The sequence below is a fragment of the Melozone crissalis genome, unplaced genomic scaffold, assembly GCF_028551555.1.
Source record: "Melozone crissalis strain CALT ecotype California unplaced genomic scaffold, PUWL_Pcris_2 ptg000006l_1, whole genome shotgun sequence".
NCBI lineage: Eukaryota > Metazoa > Chordata > Aves > Passeriformes > Passerellidae > Melozone > Melozone crissalis.
In genome coordinates, this window is record NW_026535784.1 from 24,318,581 (window position 1) to 24,339,855 (window position 21,275).

Consider the following 21,275-nt stretch of genomic DNA (forward strand, 5'->3'; position numbering starts at 1 on the left):
CTCTGAATGCTAACATTAGTTCTTGCTTCTCACACAGAATGACTCCTTCCTTCCCTGTAGAAACTCCAATCTCATAAAAACTAAGTTTACCTCACCTAAGTGATCACTTATTTCTCACTATTTTGTTAAAGCTTTTTGTCTCAGTCCACTTCATTTGAATGACACAGATACTTTATAACTCTGACAAGTTATACTGTCACTATTTTTCTCACATCTATAAAACTATTATTACCATTATAAAGTTATTCAAAATGTTGTAATAAGAGCCTATGCTGGAGCATAATATGCACTATTAATTTCATTTTTAAGACTGTTTAGAATTTCACATGAAAAGGTAGTACAAATCAAGAAGGAAACAAGATTGAAACAAGTTGCTTTCTTTCTTCTACTAACTGCTCCCTTAAATTTTGCAATAGATACCTCTATTTTGCTCCTGTCATTAATTTTTCAGCTTCTTGAAAAAAAAATAATTACAAGAAATAACAAGGTAATAATGAAAATCAGGATCTTTATGGAAAGCAGCACTGGTTGCCTGAAACATCAAGTTTGTCTCAGTCAAGGAGTAGCTATAGGACAGGACTCCCAATTCCCTTCAGCTGTAACCCATTCTGAACACCCAGGTGTACCATTTAATTTGCTTAACTGACGCATCTTCTAAAAGGTTATTTCCATCAGAGCCTAGTTTCAGAGTAATTAATGGATTAAAATGTTTTTCTGGATGTTAGAGCTCACAAATTTTCAATCTGTTGCCAAAACATTCTTGTTCATTCATACTAGTTTTATAGAGACATTGAGAATCACCTGAAACTTCCTTGCTTTCCAACTGCTACTCATCAGACACAGGCTTCCAGAGCCTAGGTCTTCTCTGCAGGGGGAAACTACTGTGCTATTGCTCAAATACTCTCTGTAACAAAACGGAAAATATTTGTATTCCTCAAAATCAGGATATTACATTTTGATTTCTAACTGATTTTTCTTTTTTTTTTTTAAATAAGCACAAAATTTATCTCAATTACATATCCTTATTCTCTCTCACAAAAAGTTTTGTCCATATTTTGGGAAGCCAGATACACCTGGTATGAAAATTCTAAGGAAAAGTGGCCAAGTTTGATGTTAAGTTCTAGAAATTCAAAACTAAAAGTTTTCCTCAGAGACAGCTGCTCTAAACAACAGGACATGTAGGTCAAAAGATGTGACTGTTCCAAAACTCTTGGGGTCTAGTGATGCAATGTGTACTTCTGCCCCTTAACCTAGATATGCACTTCTCATTTGTAAATATAAACATTTTCTGCTGAACTTCCACAAAGGCCAGGACAAACATTTCTGATAGATGTGCTCATGTATTCCAAAATGGAAAAAAACCCCATTTTAAACTGCTAAGTTCCCAAGGAAACTAGCATCTTGACTCTTACAGTCATGCACATGTCAGGAAATGCCAGTTACAACAGATCATACACTAATGGTTAATTTCTATTTCCACCTAGAAATGCTGAAGCCTGCTCAGTCACACCATTTCTAGCATATTCCTCATGTTGTTTCCTGTGTCACATCCACAATTAGTGCTACCCACTGTCAAGGCTCTATACCCTCTCAAATGGCCTTTTCCTTGATTAAGGAAACTTATTAAAGATGGCACCACAACATTCCAAAGTAAGGTCTGACCAGTAAATAGCAGCACTCCCATGACCATACCAAGAAAAGCACAACAGTATAACTGAGCTTTTTTCATCTCTATAGTACCCTGTTTCACAGATACAAATTTGAAGACTATTTCCATATCAGAATCTACAGAGAATTACTGAGATGCCTAATTTGGATTAATTTATTAAACTAGAAAAATAAAAATCGATATTCATAACAAAATATTTTACCATTTAACTTTTTTTAAACAGTTTATGTAGTAGTTCTGAATGTAGCAGTTTATGCACTAAAATGAGAAGATGAAATATCTATCAATTCACACTTTGAACAGTTACAAAGCCATTCTAATTACACATTACCCTTTCCTTTGACAGCTAAATCTGCCTTAGACAGACAAATTTGAAACTAGATTTAAAACCAAGCTAGTACCACACTGCTAAAACAATCACCCTGCACTCCCAAAGATGTAAGAGTTTATACCCAGCAGTGAGCTGGAGGTTAGAACAGCCCAGCTGCAGGGCTCACACAGCCTCAGGGACAGCCCTGGGGCAGGGGAAGGGGCTGAACCCTCTCAGGAGGCAGGAACCCTCTCAGCAGGCCTCAGCAGCTGGTGATGTACTGGGGGTTTTTTGCCTCCCAAGGGAGCAGCTGGCTCCCAGCCACAGCTGCAGACCTCTCAGGCACACATTCCCACCCCACCCCAGCACTGGCAGTTCTTCACTTCCACTCCTTCCCCCTGTGAACCACTGCATGGGGACATACCCAAAACACCTTCAACATGGACAGACCTGTAAAACTAGACCCATAGTAATTTTTTTTACTGGCTTTCCAAAGAAGCCCAAGCCTACACAAAGGCTAGGGAAGAGAGGGGAGAGCTGCAAGAGAGGCATCCCCAACCTGACTTATCACAGACATGCTAACCACGTATTTAAAGCATCTGTGAACATATCTCTTACTGAAGGGACAATACATTCAGAATTAATACTAGTGGAAGTTAAAAGATCAACTCAAATGCAGTAGCGCAAATTTCAGAGCTCAGTGCAGTTGAAAGTTAATGGACAACTGCTTTCCTTGGCACTTCATGCACTCATTGTAAATGGCCAATTTCACCATTTCCTCTGTACTGCCACTTTTCTGTCACTTAAAAAACAGGAAAGTAGTCATGAAGTAACAGGAATTACCAGGGGATCAGGGGAAGCACAGTACTCTAGAAAGCCTCAACTTGCTTTCGTGATCAGTGTGCAGTTTAACATGTGCTCCTATCACTGCCAGCACACACACAGCTGTCCAACAATGGAAAAACTCCGTGTTCTCATCAGCCCCACTGCTCATTGCCATCAAATATTCTGGATGCCAAGAGGTTTTCCATCTAGCATTAACCCAGTGCAACAACAGCTCCTGTGAGGTAGAAATCAGACTTTTAGGATTTTTTAACTCAGAAGAGTCTTGGTAAAGGTAGCTGAGCATAGACACCCTCCCCACCCTCCCTAAAGAAACACCAACAGATCAAGTGGGAAGGTTTTATCAGAAGCAGCTGTTACTATTGACAGCTCCAAGGTAACTCTTGCAACAAACAGGTTTGAGCTCAGGGTTTTTTGAGAGATTCCTGCTCAGCTAGAAACATCAGAGCAGCATTGCTCAATCCCATTTAACCCTTTGACAGCAGCCTCTCCACCTCACTCCAATGGGCTAGTTGCGATTTTGGCAGAAGCCACTGCCAGCAAGTCCTGATTTTGTTCTCAGCTATATTCCACTTCAAATGAGCTCATAAGAAATAACTTTAATCTTTTGTGCAGAAATATATTGGGAACTCTTGGGGAAGAAAAGAAAAAAACCACATGACAGTAAAACCAAACAAATCTAACAGCAAATCGTATCCCAGTTGCCTCAGCTTTGGAGATAAAGCAGGAGAGGCTGCAGCAGATTTTGCCAAGAGGCTCAGGCTGGGCTGCCCAGCCTGGAAGCAACCCAAGTGCTCACTACAGTACTTCACTCCATTTGGCCAGGCAGCCTGTCCTTCACCCCATCTCACCCTCACACTGGCTCTGACAATCCACGTCAGCACCTGGCAAAGAAATGCTCCTTGGCTGGTTTAGCTTTCTGGTAGTGGTGGGCTGAACTGGCTTTCTCCAGGGACACAGCAGCACCCGAGGAGTCCAGAGCAGGTCCTCTCTCTGCTTCCAGCAAGCTGTTTCTTAGGCTGCATCATGTCACTCCACACTTGCTCCAGTGGGAAGAATGGAAGCACAGCTTTGTTCCTAGTGTAATCAGCTAAGTATGTTGTTTTATTTTACGACAGAGAAGCTGAGGCTACTTTCAGTTGGCTATGCAGTAGTTAACCTATGAAAACCTACCTCATGAGTTAAAGCCTAACTTAAGTTTTTCCCTCAGTTTATCCAGAGTTTGAAAACTACATCAAAGAGTTCCCCATGTGATACTTCAGAGAAATAATTATATGGGCAGCTAAGACTGTTAGCTATACCAGACTCCACCCCTCACCATAAAGGAAAAAACTCAAACAAGCAAACAAAATTAAAACTACTCTTCACAGTGTTCCCTTGAAACAGTGAAATCCTTCAGGATGTTTGCCACAGCTATCTAAGAAATAGTGCTTAAGTATTCCTTACAGCACCATGGCAGAAGGGTCCTTCTCATCCCTGTGGTACTTGCACAAGTGTAGGGCAATGAGTATTTGTCTTACCCCAGGAAAGGAGAGAGCAATCTCAAAATCAATAACTGGTATGAAAATACATCAGTGTATTATTGTAATATCTAGCTCAATTTCATGTGCTTAAGCTTAATTGTCCAAGATTACTAATTTTATATAATTTGACAGAGATATTTTTTCTTTCCATCTGCAAAAGACTAACAAAGAGGAATAAGGAGAAAAATCACTAGCTTCTTCTATGCAGTTCTCTCTTCCCTCCTTCAAAATCACTTTTTCCTTAAACCCCTGAATATTCTTTAAAAAAAGCACACATTTAGGCTAGAGGAAACTGTAAAATAGCCTAGAAAAAGCAAATTAGTATGATGGCCTTCTTCTTACTAAACATGACATTTATAAAGTATTTGCGAGTTTTAAAATGTTGCAATAAAAATAATGGAGAGAAGAAACTAGGCCAAGACATTTAATTGTAAAAGTTACCGAAAAAATCATTGTGCTTCTTCTGCTGTAATTAGAAGACTGCGCAGAAGTTTAGCAGGGAGAATTTCACTTAAAATTTCACAATATCGTGTTGGATGACAGGCATCCAAAAATCCTGTATCAAATTGCTTTGAAGATCTCAAACTAGTTCCTTAGGCAGAGAAAGGTGTTTCAACCAAGAGTTTAAAAAAACCCAACCAAACCAATCCCAGAAAACTGGCTAAGAGCCACTGCTCTTAGAGTTGAAGGAGACTAGGAGATAAATGCAGTATTTTTAGATTAAATGAAAACAAGCAGATATTATCCCATGAGAATGTTACATTTTTGCCAGAATACTAAGACAATTTAGTGCTTTTTTGTAAACAGACTCTAAAATCACCACATAGCAGAAAAGCTGAAATGAAATTGATATCAATCTTAGAACATTAGTTATAAATGCAAGAGTAATGGCTATTAAAGACTGCATCAGCTGTGCAGTATAAACACATAACTGTTATAATTTTCTTGACTTCACATTTTCCTTTTCTCAAAAGTTTTCAAAGCAGACCAACAGTTCCTAGTGTAGTATCAAACTATTAAGTCATTACATATTTCAAATAGATTAGAAAAATTAAGATTAAGCCACATCCGATTCATTCCACTCTATAATTCCAGATGCATTTCTGTATTTTTATTAGTAATTTTAAGACCACCATCAACAATGCAGGATTCAATAAATAAAACTGTAACAACTCAGACTTTATTCTGAGTCGCTCAAAAACATATCCACCCCTTAAATACTCTTCTATACAATGTCAGATAACAAAGCAAGGGCATGTAGATTATCTGTTGAAACTAGTCTTTCCTACAAGGGCAGAACTTGAAGGACATACTTGGAAAGCTACTCAGCCCTGAAAGACTCTCTGACTACAAACATTTAAAAACTCTTTTAAAGAGCACATGAAGCATGCAGAGGCCACAAAGCCCAGTGTTGTGGGTTTGATTCTTTTTCTAGCTAACTAATGCTAGAAGTAAAACCTCCACAGGAAAACAGAAACCACTGGAATGGAAACACAAAATTTATTATCAGTATATTAATATTTTCTGAAGCCCTTGCTGAGACGAGAACAATTGTTTAATTGTTCAAACAATTAAAGCCAAAATTGATGAGCTGTGAGTTTTTACCTCAGACTGCAGGTGCTGGATGACAACTGTTAATGCTTCAAACTTTTGGTTACTGGATGTCAGGAATTTTTTCAGCTGCAGGATGATTCCACTTTGGGTCTCACATTTTGTTTTGTACTGTGTCAACTCGGCTGCTTTAGTGCCAGGTGAACGTGCATCTGTCGAAGCCTGAGTCCGTATGCATGAGCTCTTGGCACTCCGCTGCTTGCCCTTGTCAACTAAGGGAACAACAACAATAACGAATCAATATGCATTTCATGCTGAAATCTCACCACAATGTAAAGGACAGGTGCAAAAGAAAGCAGTTATAAATTCCTACAAACACTTGCTGAAACGCTTACTAGGAGAAAGGGTTATTTCAGTAGCATTGCAGAGCAGGTACTATCAATTTGTTAATTCCTAACACCACAACCTTGGATACTATGTTCTGTACTTCATCCTCACCATCATGTGTTCTGTGGCATACTTTTCAGCATACTCTTCACAGTGGGCTTTGCAAAAATACTTTCATAAAATGAAAGATATCTGTCCTCCTATCTGTTCAGTAACTTATTTCTAAAATAAGAGTTGTCCTCTTTTGTGTGCAACACAGAATTCATACTTCCTGCACTCTAAAGTACTGCTGAATACGAAACCATTTTCTCTACATTTCCTTTGTTATTTTTCTTCCTGTCAAAATTTTAATTGTAAAAACTCCCCTCTCTGTAGCTGAGGCCTGAGCTTTATTAACTAGAGGTCTTGCAGCATTTCTTAAACGTAGCAGTTTTCAGTCACAAGGATAAGACTTTAGGAAAGCTCTAAAATGTAATATATTTCAATATATTTTCACAGTCCTGAAATTACATTATTGATTTAATACTCTTAGTTTTGTGGCAACCTCAATGCTTTCACAGTACACAATCATCTCATATCAGAGGAAACCAGATGACATAAATCAGCACTTGACTCAAACACTGTATTTTCAGGTTTCTCTGCTGCCTTCAGACTGGAAAGGGAGTACAGAACTGGTGTGCAGATAGGGCCAGTCTTCCCCCCTTGATCACAAAGGGAATGAGCAAACAATTTTGCAATAAAAGGCTGATGCAATAGACAAATATCCCTTGGCAATTTAATGAAGACATCTAAGCAGATTACTTTGTACAGTTTCAACTTAACAAGATTTCTTCACGATAGAGTGAAAAAACCTGAGAGGTGAGATCTGGATAAAAGAAAGATTTGAACAATCGAAAAAAAATAAGGGGACAAACTAAGCAACAAGAGTCAATCTTTTCTGAATCCCAAGCACCTGGTTTGAAGGTTGTCAAATGACCCTAGAATTATCCCAGCAGGGTAAAGTTCAATCTCACAACTGGAGAAAGTATTAAGAACAAAAGCTTTAATTTTCAGTTAATGTTAGTCTGACTGACACATCAGCATTGTATTAATATATCAGTCTTCCACAGCCTACATTTTTTTTAGTCTTTGAAAATAGTTTTCCTGTTCAAAATACTAACATCCTCTAAGCCTTCCTTACTGAGCCTAGTATAAAGTGCCTCTTGAGCCTATTAATTTTCCAGATAAATCTGCTCTGGGCAAGAATTTCTGCCAGTTGGAGAATTGTCATCATATTGTGCTTTATAATGTTCAAATGCCCTTGTATTCTTGGAGATCTCCATATGCTTCTGCTCAGAGATGCAGACTGTTAAAGATTGTTAACATTAGAAACATACCATTGTGCAGCTTAATATTAGAGCTATTAAAAGGTGTATCAACCCAAATCAAAATACAAATGTGTAGGCCAAAAGCATCAAGGTTGGCTGCCACTTCCAGGTATTTTTACCACTATTTAACTAACATGACCACTTCTTCTCTCACTGTGTAACATCTTTGAAGTAGACACTTTTACACAAATGCCAGTTCACATCTGAGAGCAACCGTGCCAAATTTTCAGCAATCTTATGGACAATACTGTGTGAAGGAAACTACTGGTTACCTTCTGAAGCTCCTTCAAAAATCACAACAAATAATAATCGAGAAGGAGAGGGGTGGGGGAAGAAAAGGGATTAGAGAATAAACATGTAGAGTCAGTTCTTCCCTTCCCTACTGCCTTACATACTCCTACTCTCTCATATATTCCACCTCCCTTCCTGAATGCTCCACTTATAACAAATAGAGAACAAGAGCTTTATTCTTGATGTAGGACTATTGGGTAAATTCACTGATACAGATGCTAGTTTCATAATTTAATTAAATATTTGAAATTAGTTTTACAACCATCACGCTGACAGAGCTGTGTTAAACCTGAACAACTGCAGACAATTTCTACGCTGGGGAAAAATTACATCACACAGTTAATTACCTAATGAAAAAGTTTCATTTAAATACAGTGATACAATAGCTAAGGACAAATGACAAAAGGCTCCAAATATTCATTGTTTCTGTAGTTCAGCCAGTCCTTATAATTTTGTCAGTTTCATGCCACTGTTTTTCTCCTGCTGCCCAGACCACCAAGTATTTTTCAAGAAGCTCATTCAAGCATCCAACCAAGCCAGCCCTTGATACTATACTAAAAAAAGCTGAACAAAAAACATGCATGAAGTGAAACTCAGTGACATTCCTGTTGGCAATTTTATCATAGACATGTGCTATACACAGCCACTTCAAATGCTGAAAAGCATGAGCCCTCTGTAGCATGAACTGCCTCTACAGATTAACACCACTGACACGACGATGTTTATTTATGGCCTACGTACCTCTGGGCAATGACAGATCGTTTCCAGATTTGTACAGAAGGCATGCTGTGGTGTCAAAACAAAAGCCATGCTTTCATTAAGACAAAAGCATCATGAGTCTGATTAATGATACCACCACATCAATGACAGAGACTAATTTAAAGATGCTATTGGTTAACAGCCCAAGCCCTTCTCACTTGGGCCAGTTCACCTGCCACCTCTATATAGTCAGACTTGTAACACAGAGCAATTTCCACATTTAAATCAGGTTCTGGACTCCTCTCCAGCAGGCTCAAAACCCCTTTACCCAATAGAAAGCTTGGTAAGTTGTAAGGTGGAAAGCTTGGTAAGGTGGAAGACAGAAAATCAGATTTTCTAGTACTGCATGTAGTACAGTAACTGGACAGAATCACCATCCTATCCTTCACACCAGTAAAGAAGAAAAATAGCAGTGATTTTGCAAAGACTAAGCCTTTTGATGATTGAATCATTCACAGAAGATTTGATTTGGATCTTGGAAAAGGTTCACAAATCCTCTCACTTCCCCCACAGCCATTATATGGATGGCACAGCAGTCTTCAGTTCACTGGGGAGAGCATTAGACCCACTCCAAGCTTCTCTGTGAAGCAAACTGTTTCTCATGCATAGCTGTTCAGAGGCAAGAAATACACAGCAGTCAGTACATAGGGTGTGTTCCACAAAGCTACATTTAGGTTCTGGGGTTCTGCCCAGTGCTTGACACAGTATTTGTCTGGCTGGCTACCTCAGAGCTTGCATTGTGCTACTGGTTTCCTGAGCCTCCCTATCTTGTGCATTGTTGTTGGGTTACCAGAAAAATCTCTTAACACACTTTGTTTGGATTGAAGAGCCAAATCAAAGCCTTCCTTTGCATATCATGTACTAGGAAGTTATGTGTAGTAGTATCTACACTAACTACAAATTATTTTAGGCAAGAGATTCAATTTTAAAAACAATGAAATTTTTTAAAAGCATTCAAAATAGACTAAACAAGTTTCTCGACAAGCACAAATAGAAACAACTTCACTTCTCTCCCCACAACTACAGTCACAACTGTCTTACCCCCAAGCACAGTCTTTTCACATTCATCATCCAAACTGTTAGCTTCCACAGGTCTTTCAAAACCCACGGGCGTCGGGTGTAAGCATTTTTCAAAGAAAAATTCTTGCTCAACATTTTCTCTCATGGGAAGATGCAGGCTGGTAAAAACTTTCTGCCTCTCCTCCATTTTCTGGAAAGCCTTGTCTACACATGTTAAATTGGTGCTCACTTCTTTGATCAGTAGCACCAGATCAGCCTGAGTATTTAATCGAGCTTCCATTTCTTCTCTTACTCTCTGGATTTCCTCAAGCACAGTTCTTATATCCAAGTGACTGGACTTCACCTCTGCTTTGAGATCTTCTTTCACCTGTTGCTGGCTCCTCTGCAGTGCTAACACCGTTCTGATTTCCTTCTGAGATGTTTCCACATCATGCTTTAGTGCCTTCTGCCCAGCCTGCATTGCCTCCTGGCTGGCTTTCACTTCTGCCAACAGAGCAGCGATGCACTCCATCCCGATCCCACGGGAGTTTCAGGACCTCTTCCAGTGTCACAGCTTCCACACAGTCAGGGACATCTGTGAGCCAGTATCAGATTTCCCCTGATGGCAAGCCAGCTAGCACACAGCCTTGGGATGGTATCCTACCACAATTTGCAGCACCCTGCAGTGAAGGCACTCGGTAAAAGTCTTGTACAAGGCGAGCCAAAGGCACTACATGAAAGACTTCAACAGGCAGGGCTGTAGTCAGAGCTCCTTCTCAGGATTCAGCCAGAGCACTAATCAGTTTAATTGGCCACACCTGAATTTTTTAAAATCTTTTGCTGACATCACTGTACGTGGGACGTCACCCCAAAAGCCACTCCCAACAGCCACTTGATCTGTGCATCAATCAAAATATGCCTGGGCATCAGTAACCAGGTTTGTTGCAACGCAGCCAAACACTGCGAGAACACACTGCCCCTTCCTGTATGACACAAAGGCTCAAAGGAACCCTGAATTGCCTGCAGGAGCTGAAAGCCAAACAGTTCAACAGCGTGTAGTTATTTCAATTGTGTATTCAACAAGGTGATTATGCACCTGTCCTGCTAATATGAGGTTCAGGTGTACATCTGTGGACATGTTTGATAATGCCCCACTCTCACTGAGTGCTCTCTTTATTCACACAGCAGCAACACCCTTCTGGCAATTTCTGGAAGAACACAGTTCCTGAGGAAACTCTCTAATCCACAAACAATAACACAGCAATATGGGGAAAATTACTAATGAGATATTTTTGCCATGTTAAGGAGGCCAAGCCTTTTAGCTACAAGGTCTGAGTGTTAACTTTTCTCTGGAAAGGCTAAGGCTTCTTATTTTTAAGCACAAAACTCTTAAAAGGTCTAGGCTCCATGTGAAAACAGGTGGATTAATGGCACCGGGCTGCTGGCTGTTGTGTTATACAGCAGTTTAATTACACAGTCACTGGATTCAATTTGAAAAAAATTACCAATACCATGTAGACCTTGGTCTACAGAAGGTGTCAGTCTCTCCTTTCAAAGAGATGAGCACATACTCAGCATGGCACCCAGCAGAACAAGGAGTCAGACCACACAACCTGCAACTCAGGAGAACTTATACACCACACCTTTGGCCCTGTCATGACTCCAGGATGCTTTAAGAGGCAGTGATGATCCCAGAGAAAAAAACCCATGCTATCCATCAATAACTGCAGTAACTCCCCTCAGCATTGTTTTGGGCTGGGAAGCATCACTAGGAATGCCAACAGCCCATGCATGCAAGATTCAGGATTTCCAAATCACCACAGTGCTGCTGGCCAAAAGGCCAACCTGGGGGCTCTTGCCTTCAGTGAAAGTTTACTGCTGGTTTGCCAGTGCTCCTCCTACACTAGTCCAGGCACACTAATGGGACCAGGAAGGTTTCAGAGATGCGCCCTCCACATAGAGCACCTCACGGCTTGCAGGTATTCCCCAACTCTTTTGCTATCACAGCCCCTGATAAACACAAAGTCAATGCTGCAGGTTTTTTCCAAGTCACTGCATCACCTGTCACAAGGCCAGACATGGATTTTCGGATGGGATTTCCCAGCAGAGGCCACAGACATAGATTCCTCCCCTTTTGGCTCCTTGCACCATTCCTAGCTACCTCAAGAGCTCCTAAGCATTATTATTCACACAGTCACCACTAAAGACTAGCACATGGGTTGCAGAAGGCCAAACTGAAGTCTGAATGCAGGTAACATGTTTGACAGAAGATTTAGGTAGGTGAAGAGAGCCAGGTAAGAGCAGTAGCAGTACTTCTGCATCCCTTGACCATCAGTTGCAGTAATTCAGCTGAGAAGTGTAAATTTTCATTCCACTCTTCACCATACCTTAGTGGTTACTAAAAATCTCACTTGGTGAACCATATGCGAAGACCTTGTCAGAAGCAAAATCCATCTGAAATTCATTCCACTGTTTCTGTTGTGATAAAGCTGGAAAACAGGTGAAAGGGAGGGTATTTCCAGACTCATGCATGTAACCTCCAAGATCTAAATATTCCTAGAAACTTTAGGCAGCTAACATGAATCCTGTGTTTATAGTAAGATAAACAGCTCAAGTGCTATCCTGCATAATTTTACTTTCTGATGATTTTAAAGGTATGGTTACACAAAGAGTGAGACCAAAACCAAATCAAAATACCTGCACCATTAAAAATGTTTGGGGACAAAAAAAAGTCTCCAATTGATACCCCTTAGTCCCTCTGTAGTGGAACAGGTTCCTGCAGATATTGACTTAGAGCAGAATTCTAACTACAACATCAATAAGTGCTTGAAGGAAGCCTTTCTCTACATACGCTACATTGAAAGCCTGGCTGACAAAGCTCAGGTGATTAAATTAGGTACTGGAGTTGTCTTTCCTGTCCAGCATCACCAAATCCAAAAGCTGCAGCCTCCTTTCTACAAGTGTGAGCACCCACCCTAATTGCCAAGAGTTCTCTGCTATAATGTAATACACTGAAGAAAACCTGTCCTTGGAAGCTGGATTCTTGCTCTATATGAATACATTAATTCCATCCAGAATGCAGTCAATGTGTTTGGTACCCTCCTCACTCAAACTAAGATGGGCTGATTGATCATAAGGAATCCTGTCAATTTGTAAAGACCACCTTCTTGACATAGATTTCAGACAGATTTCCTTTACTTTTCCCCACTCAGAAAGACACTCTTTAAAACCTTACCTAAAATTAAATTTATAGGTTAATATTACAAAACAAATTGCAAGTCCACAGAAGCTGCTGCTACTCTGAATTTTACAACACGTCTCTCAACTGGAATACTTGACAGCCAACAACAGATGGAGAACATTCCATCAATGTACAAGTTTCAGAACCTAGAATTCACTGTCTCAGAATTACTCATTTCACCTGTAGCACATCAGCTTCTGCTCCAGCTGAGATGTCTCTATCCTTGATGCATCTCAAGTGTGTTAAAAGTTTTTCCTGTTCAGGAAAAAAACTCCTGATTTCATAGAGTAACATGGATCAACCACTGTTGAAGATTTCCTCTCAATTGTACATTAAGAATTAGGGCAGAACAAAAAAGGATTTATTTTACTTAAATAAAATCTGGTCTGTTTTGTGTGAGATACGTTTGAGGTTTTTTTGTGGCTGTCTTTTGTTTTGTTTTTAAGGGTTTTTTTTTTGCATTACAGAGACACAAAAATCTTCTAGACAATTGCCAACCAGCAAACACAAAGCACCCCTATTTCTACAGCTCTAATTATGCCTTCCCCCCATTACAAGGTGTAGCAGCTATTTGAGCAATGCAACAGGAAGACTGATTTGCCACTTAATCTCATGGCTGTAATTTTAAAGCTTGCCTTGTGACAAGCTATGCCCATTAGGAGAGGACACCTTAAGAACACCCATGCAAATAAGGAAGCTGCTGGGTTTAGTTTGCAGCAGTATATACACTATGTTTGAGAGGACCTGGAAATTCAGCTAGCTGTAAATTACCACCTTAAATTCTTCCAAAACTCCTGCTCTGGGCTATAATATAAGCCAAGTCGGAGAAACACACAGGGATAGCAGTCACAAAACTAAATTAATGGTGTCTGCAGACAGCCTGGCAAGGCTGGACTTGGATGGAAGTCTTCAAACCCCCCCCAGGCCTTCCACAGCTTCGTCAACTGTAATTTTTGCCCGCATCCATCTTGGCAAGTGGTGAATACACCTTCCTCCTGTGCCTCTCACAGTCCTGGCTGGTGATTGTACAAACACAGACTCCTGAAGAAGTGATGTTTTTTTTCTAAGCTCTGCCTCAGGCCTGTCTGTGTAAGCCGGTGCAGACAGTCCCAACTTGCTCTGTTCACACTTCAAACATGCCAGTCAGGAGCCAGTTCTAGTTTGCAGCAAGAGACTTCATTCTTCAGAGTTGTACCTGGATCATCTGCTCAACTGAAACGCTTAAAATGCTGTACCTCAGAAGCTTCTTTATCTGTGGTCTTAGCTCAAAGCAAATGGGTGACGAGAAACAGCACTTCTCATCTTGCATCTGCCCTGCATCAACATGGTGTGAAGCCCAAGAAGACAACTAAATGCTTCCTCAAGCAGTACAGCAGCTCTCCCTTTCCTCTACTCTTACTGTAACCTCTTGAGTTTCCCTTCTTTAATGTCTAGTACTAGCCCATGTCCAGGAACACCAGCTTATTTCAGCTGTCATCAAATCTGTTCCAAGCTGTTCTGAAGAAACCAATAAACCACCACAGAAGCTTTTAAGAAAGATGCAAGAACTGAACAAAATTTAACTGCAGGTAGGGAAATTTGACCTAGATGCTTCAACTGACTCAGCAGGACTAATAAACACAGCAGAAATCTCTCTGCATTGTTTTTTTTCAGGGGTACAAAGGTTCTTCAGTATGTATTTTTTAAATGCAGTACAGCCTGGAGGGGGAGTGCAGAGTCATCACATATTATTCCAGGCATTCAGTTTGAAGTACTTTTCCTGAAGTCTCTGTCTATCCTCACCCACCGACTTTATTACAGCACTGACTTGTAGCCTCAGTGCAACATTTTAAATCCATCCCTTTTCATTCCTCATTTTCAGCCAGAACTCAATATTATCTTTATACACACAATAATGAAAAGAGAAATCTCAGAAGTATTTACGTTATTCTAAAATCTCACTATGGTTCCCATCACATCTTTTACTTTATGTACCACAGGTGTGTTTTACAGAAACAGTAGTTGGGCTTTGAACATCTACTATACAAAGTGATTTTGCCTCTGCATTCACAGTGTATTTTGTCAAGTTAACAGGAACTGTAATATGTAGAACTGAATTAAGTCTTCATAGCCCAGCTGGTTAGAGCATGATAGGGTTGTGGGTTCAATCCCTCTAAGGCCATTCACTTAGGAGCTGCACTCACTGACTCTTGTGGGTCCTTTCCACCTCAGAATATTCTGCATGATTGTGTGTGATCTAGCTAGTAAATAGCAAGCATGAATATGAGACACATGTCTACTACAAAGACAAAAACATTAATAAGCTCACCATACATTCAGAGATGACCACAAACAAACAAATTTGGAATGCAATGCAATTTACAGAAAACAACTCCAACATTCACCAGATAGGCTACCAGTGCATCAGGGCTATCCTGGTTATTTTCCAAACAACCAAGGGTGATAGTGATGTTTGATTTTTTTAAAATATTTTTAGCTTGTTCTGAACTAGGACAAAGCCTAACACATGTTAGTGCTACATACCACTGTCTTGGGGGGGGGGGGGGAAGGAAGATGGCAGAATTAGTTTATTGTACTAGAAAGCCTAGAGCATGGGTATTTTGATATGAGAGGGATTGACCATATCTACATTAATAAAACTACTTCATCCACCTTAAAAAAACCCCACTGTCATCCATTTTTAATGGAAAAGATGACAACAAGATGGAAAGTAATTGCATGAGATTATTACAGTGCGCTGATGCTTTGGCCTGTGAGGACTGAATGAAAGACTAAACTACATCTCAATGTATTATCCTCAGTTTAGGTATCTGAACTCTGCTACATCAGTTCATTATATACATTACAGGCAACCTTAAATCTTTGAATTTCCTAGCTTTAAAACATACAATATACTGGAAGCTATACTTATTTTACATAAGGGGTTTGTGTTTCAGTAAGTTTCTAGTTCAAGTATTTCTCTGATTAGGCAAAGAAATATGTGAACCAGTTCTCCTTTTTCTTATAGTTGCAGCTTTGCCTTGTCATCCATAAAGTACACAACTTCCCAAAAAACCAAGCCCAAGCATGGAGTGATGTTGAAGACAGGTGTCTCTCCCTTCTGCTCCTATTTCCTCTGAGTGTGTTCTCTCCCCAACTCCTGTACAAAAAGTTGCTCCTTACTGTCTGGTGCCCTCTAATGCTTCATTGCAAGTACAGGATATGGCACATTTTTGCCCTTCATTCTGCAGCCTCTGTCCACAAAACTAGAACCCAGAGTCATTGGGGACAGGGGTCTCACCATGATTAGTTCATACTGTTGGCAAACCTTCCTAGATCCAATGAATTGTCCCCCCAGTACAAATCCTGATCCCTTTGTTTCGCCATATCCTCCCTGGATCCACTCAGAGAGTATGTGTGTTACAGGCATGTGTAGAAAACCCTCACACAAGACCCGAGAGCAGAATGATGCCAATACAGGCTCTTCCTGTTCGAGCCTTTGTGAAATCCCAGCCCCCACATGTTACCATGGGTGAAATGGCTGAAACACAGCCAGAAAGGAGGAAGCCATTAAACTGCAACATTTGAATGTATTCCTTCTTTAATACTACAGTCCACACCACCTTGCTCAACATCAAGAACACGGGGCTGGAAAAAGCCTCCTGAAACCATTTACATCACTCCTTGCTGAAGCAAGGTAAACACTACCTAGACACAAAAGGCATTTCACCAGACGGCTCTATTGTTTTACCTCAAAAAGTTTTTTACTGCTCAGAAGTTTTACCTCAAACGTTATCATAAAGAAGGTAAGACTTGCTCCATTTTTTTCATTGTATGTTTTTTTCCATATGAAACCCAACCTGATTTCACATAGATGAAATCACTGACGTGAGTTTTTTCTTCATGCCACATTTCACACAGATACTAAAAGGCTACCTGAGTTTTCTCTTCTGCTCTCACGCACGCAGAGCAGTCTCCTATGTTCTGGAAAGTCAGATGTGAGAACAGCTTAATTGTTTTTCAACTATTTAACATGCTTCCTTCTGAAAGAGCTGGCAAGCATTATAATTTATGCTAGGGATAAACATAAGCTGACTGGGAGAGACGCTTACTTACAAATCCAAGTAAGAGAAGAAAACAGAATTAATTTTTTGCATCATAAATTAAATCTATATCTACATACAAAACTTGGCTTCAAGAACCCAAGAAAGGACTCGGAAGAAATCCAAACAGGACTCTGATAGCATATACAACTCAGATTTTAAATTTGCAAACTGCTTTCTGCTGATGTGCTATAGAGGTCTACTTTGTTGCAGTAAAAGCAAAGAAAACCAACAAACCAATCAAACCGGAACGAATTTGGAATTTTGACTGAATCACTAAACTTCATTTTGTCAATTGTGCCTGCTTCTAATTCAGTATTGTAATTCTTTCTTCACAACTAACACATTAGCTGACAGTCAAAACATGTATTAGCTCAGACTAATGTTAGATTCAAGAACTTGATTTTTTTTCCTCAGCAATTCGAAGTCCTTCAGAGAAGAGCATGTGTAAGGCTCAGTAATTTGCAAAGAATCAATCTTCCCTTGAAAACAACTGTACAAAGAAGAGACTTGAAAAATACATTTTTGACCACAAGACTAGTACATTAATATGCAGCATTTTTCCTTGTGCAGTATCTGCAGCTATCTTGAATAGTGAGGACAGAATGGCTTTTAGTTTGAACTCAGAAGCTATTTATCTAATCATACTAGTGTGAGCTGATGTTATATGACTCTAACAAATGTCACTGACTTAACTATGGCACTGAAATCCTGCCTAAAGGATATTATGGAAGAAAAAGTAGGGCAGACAGTGGGAATTTAGAGAGCCTCCAAAGCCTTGCCTGCATTATTGCCTTTGTACCAATAGTGTTTCTGAAGCTGAAACACATCTTCTTGTATTCATGAAACCATTCAAAAGCAAAAAATAATCTGCTGATAATGCAGATTTGATTTTTAATCTGAATTTGCTTTTTAAAAAAATGTTCTTTAAAAAGGAAGGTGACAGCATTTCTAAGCATGTAGGAAGCACTATAATCAGGGCTAAGTTATCCAATATAATCATACTTTATCTACCAAAAGATCACTAAGTGGTTAAATTCTAACATTTTCCTCAAAAAATTGCTGGCTACAGATTGCAATATCAAGTTACAAAACTAACAGTTAGCATCCAAATTCTCTTTTTTGGTACATAAAGATTCACTTTGTAAGAGAAGTCACAAATTCCTGAGTATAAAATAGAGTACAACCCAATTCAGAGACAAAGCTAGTACATGAATTTTTTCCAAGGATTAAAAAAAAAATAATTCAGTGATGATATAGGCATGATTAAGCTTATAGGCTGGAAATTAACTAAGAAAAGTAAAGTTGACAACAACTGATCAAATTCCCAAATCCCTTCAAGAATCAGTCCTAGCACTCTTAGGGGCTATGCATAAAACACTGATGCAGTGGTTTCAACATTGTTGACTATGGCATCAATCAGTGACCTGGCCCCAGTCATTACTGATTGGATTTAATCACAGCCCAAAATGGTAACCCAGCAGGCTACTCTTCCCCAGCTGCACTGACTTCGTTTGACAAGTTCAGGATCAGTCCCAGATTTAGTGTTTTCCCAAGACCAAAAAATAACCAAGCAATTACTCTACAAGAAGTGTTAATTTGTACTGTCATTTCCACACAACAGGGCAGAGACATACCAATATCCTCTTGGCAGATGACTAGCATGGCAAGATCACATAAGGGAAGTTGCAATAAACTTTTCTGTGTCTAAGTAAAGGATTATCTATTTCTACCTTGTTTCACAGCTCAGTTAAGCCTCTGAGTTACTACAGATCAGTACTGATTTTCTAAAGCACTAAAAATATTTCTTGCACATGATCACCTCCACTGGGCTGGTTCACACAAGTGAAAGCTGTTTTTCTAATCTGAAATTTAAGCACTTGTGCTTTTCATCCTTTTGATTACATATCTCAGAACAATTAACATTAAGTCCCTGAAGAAGAAAAGAAAATTTAAACTATCAAAATTAAACTCACAACCTTAGGAAAATGTATTTAAGGAGACAGGAGCATAGCATGTTTTAAGGAATACCAAGGTAGATGAATATGTGTCTAAAACTAAACTTGAAATGCTAAACTTGAAACTTCAAAGTAAACTACCCTAGCACTGAAAAACCATTTGCTGGTCAACAGAATAGAACAGCATCTTAATAGAAGCACTTCAGTTGCTCCTGGTTAAAATCATTCATGTGAACTCAATCTTCCATGCTTCACTGCAAGTTCAATATAGAAAATATCACATCTCAAGTGCCTCATACCAGCTCTAAGCGCTGCTGGAAATCCACGTTTTCAAAAGATACACAAAATGTGCTTATATAGATCTTGGCAGTCACACATCAAGGACCTATTTGTGTCTTTCCTGTCATGTTAAGCAGGTTTCCTTCTATTAAACAGCAAAGATATCCCCCCAGGGACGTGCCTGGGACATTGCACACCATTGTTTCAGGAACGCCCTTAGTGCAATATTTCGGAGCCTATTTGAAAAACATCTTGCCAAGCTGAAAACAAAACAGAGAACAGGGCAGCATCCACCATTTTCATCAGCTAAAAATATGTCTCCACCCTTTGAGAGGCACAAAGTCCTTCTGCTGCTTGCTAGGTAGTTAAGGAACTCTTTCCAGCCACTCCTAACCAAGTTGCACAACTGAAGACCATTCTGGCAAATGTTGCCTGACAGCTACCAGTGCTTCCATCAAGGAGGGACTGCTTGCCATGCTTACTGTGGAGACCAAGCAGTTCCTGTAGAGAAGGTTTAAAACATTCAACATATCATTCCTTGCACTTTATGTGCCCCTGAGTCTCTTCTGTTCAAGCTAACAAACTACAAAGATGGCAGACAGATTTTGGCTTAACTGGGTGGTGGGCTGGGAGGGAGGAAGAGCAAGAAGACAACAGAAATCTTGAGGAGTTGACACCTGAGGTAAGTGTGGTGTCCACTGGGGCATACCCATAACATATCACAAGGACCCAAATCCATGTGTGAGGTCAATCCTCAAGGAAAATCTCCAAATATGAGCACCTTTACTTGTGCCACTAACAAAGGCAGCAAGATAAATATTCACTGCACATTACACACACATCTTGCTTTCCTTTACATTAAATCCTAATTGAGGTCCCTGGTGAAATACAGGTTTAATAGGTTATGCTACTCATTTCATATCAGGACCTTTAATCTTTTTAACTGGCAAAATGTCTTAACTTGATAGGTGAGTTAAGCAGATGGCAGACTGTACAGTAATATTTGTGGAAATAAGCAAGCCTTATTATATTTGTTACACAACATAGCCATGTTTAAGGCCAAGAAAAGCAAATTTTTTTCTAGTCTTCTGTTTTAAGTAGAATAATTGCAACTGGCTTTCTAAGAAAGTTCACTTATTCTTTTGCAGAAAACATTTCCAATAATCCTGTTTTATGACTTAAAATAGCTGACAAGGCTTAGGACAGTCTATTCATGTAATAAATACAAACAGAACATTTTTAATAACTTAGATGCTTCTCATATAAGGAATATCTGAAAGTGTAAAATTATTCTTACAGAAGTTAAGCAATAAATGAGTATCATTTGTAATACTGTGACTTTTCTACTGAAGGACTGTTAGTTCTCTTTGAGAAAAGGATGAGCTTTCATTAAAAGAATTTCACCACAGATGTTCCCAGCCGTTTCCTGCCTAACTAGAAGTATTTCCATAACATCACATACAAACAGTTTAGACAAGGATCCTGAGGAAGATCTTTTACTTGCTATAAGTGTACAAGCAGCACACTATCATGACAAGAAGTAGCAAATATAAATTTAACCAGGAGTTGAACACAGGACTCCAGGTTATTTAATGCCCTAGCTACAATTACTACACATCAGTAAAGATGATACCAATGAAAGGTTTGTAAATAGCAACTGTAAAGCAACATCATGTGCAGATACAACTCAGGTTATTTAAGGTGAGTTATTTTCACATTTGAGTATCTGGACAGAAAAATTAAATGGGATGTTAGTTTTGGGGGGCTTTTTTACACTATTTTAAGACATAAGTAACACTGCCAATACATTCATTTTTCACCAGATCAAATGCTATTTTGTTGTCCCTGTAGGAAAAAGAACAGAAACAATACTCCATGACCTGTTGGTGGACATGGTTAGAAAGGTGCTGGTGATAGTGCTAACGTTTTTAGTTGTTACAGCAACAGCTTTTAACTTGTTACTGTTTAACTGTAACAACACTATTCCAGCTAGACTGCTTGACCAGTGCAGCCTTC

At 39.5% G+C, this 21,275-nt stretch overlaps 1 protein-coding gene across 4 annotated transcripts in view; it reads right to left on the reverse strand.

Annotated features, from left to right (window-relative positions):
- MTUS1 (microtubule associated scaffold protein 1) overlaps window positions 1-21,275 on the reverse strand; it is an 88,110-nt gene that overhangs the window by 26,639 nt on the left and 40,196 nt on the right. For 3 of the 4 annotated variants that reach the window (XR_008484383.1, XM_054295542.1, XM_054295544.1), the window contains one exon: window positions 5,951-6,168. Coding sequence is in view for 3 of the 4 variants with exons in the window: in XM_054295542.1 (XP_054151517.1) it covers window positions 5,951-6,168 (218 nt within the window). In the remaining variant the exon portion in view is untranslated. Of the gene's footprint in view, window positions 1-5,950; window positions 6,169-9,741; window positions 9,889-21,275 lie in introns of those variants that run through there. The other variant, XM_054295543.1, reaches the window with a different exon arrangement.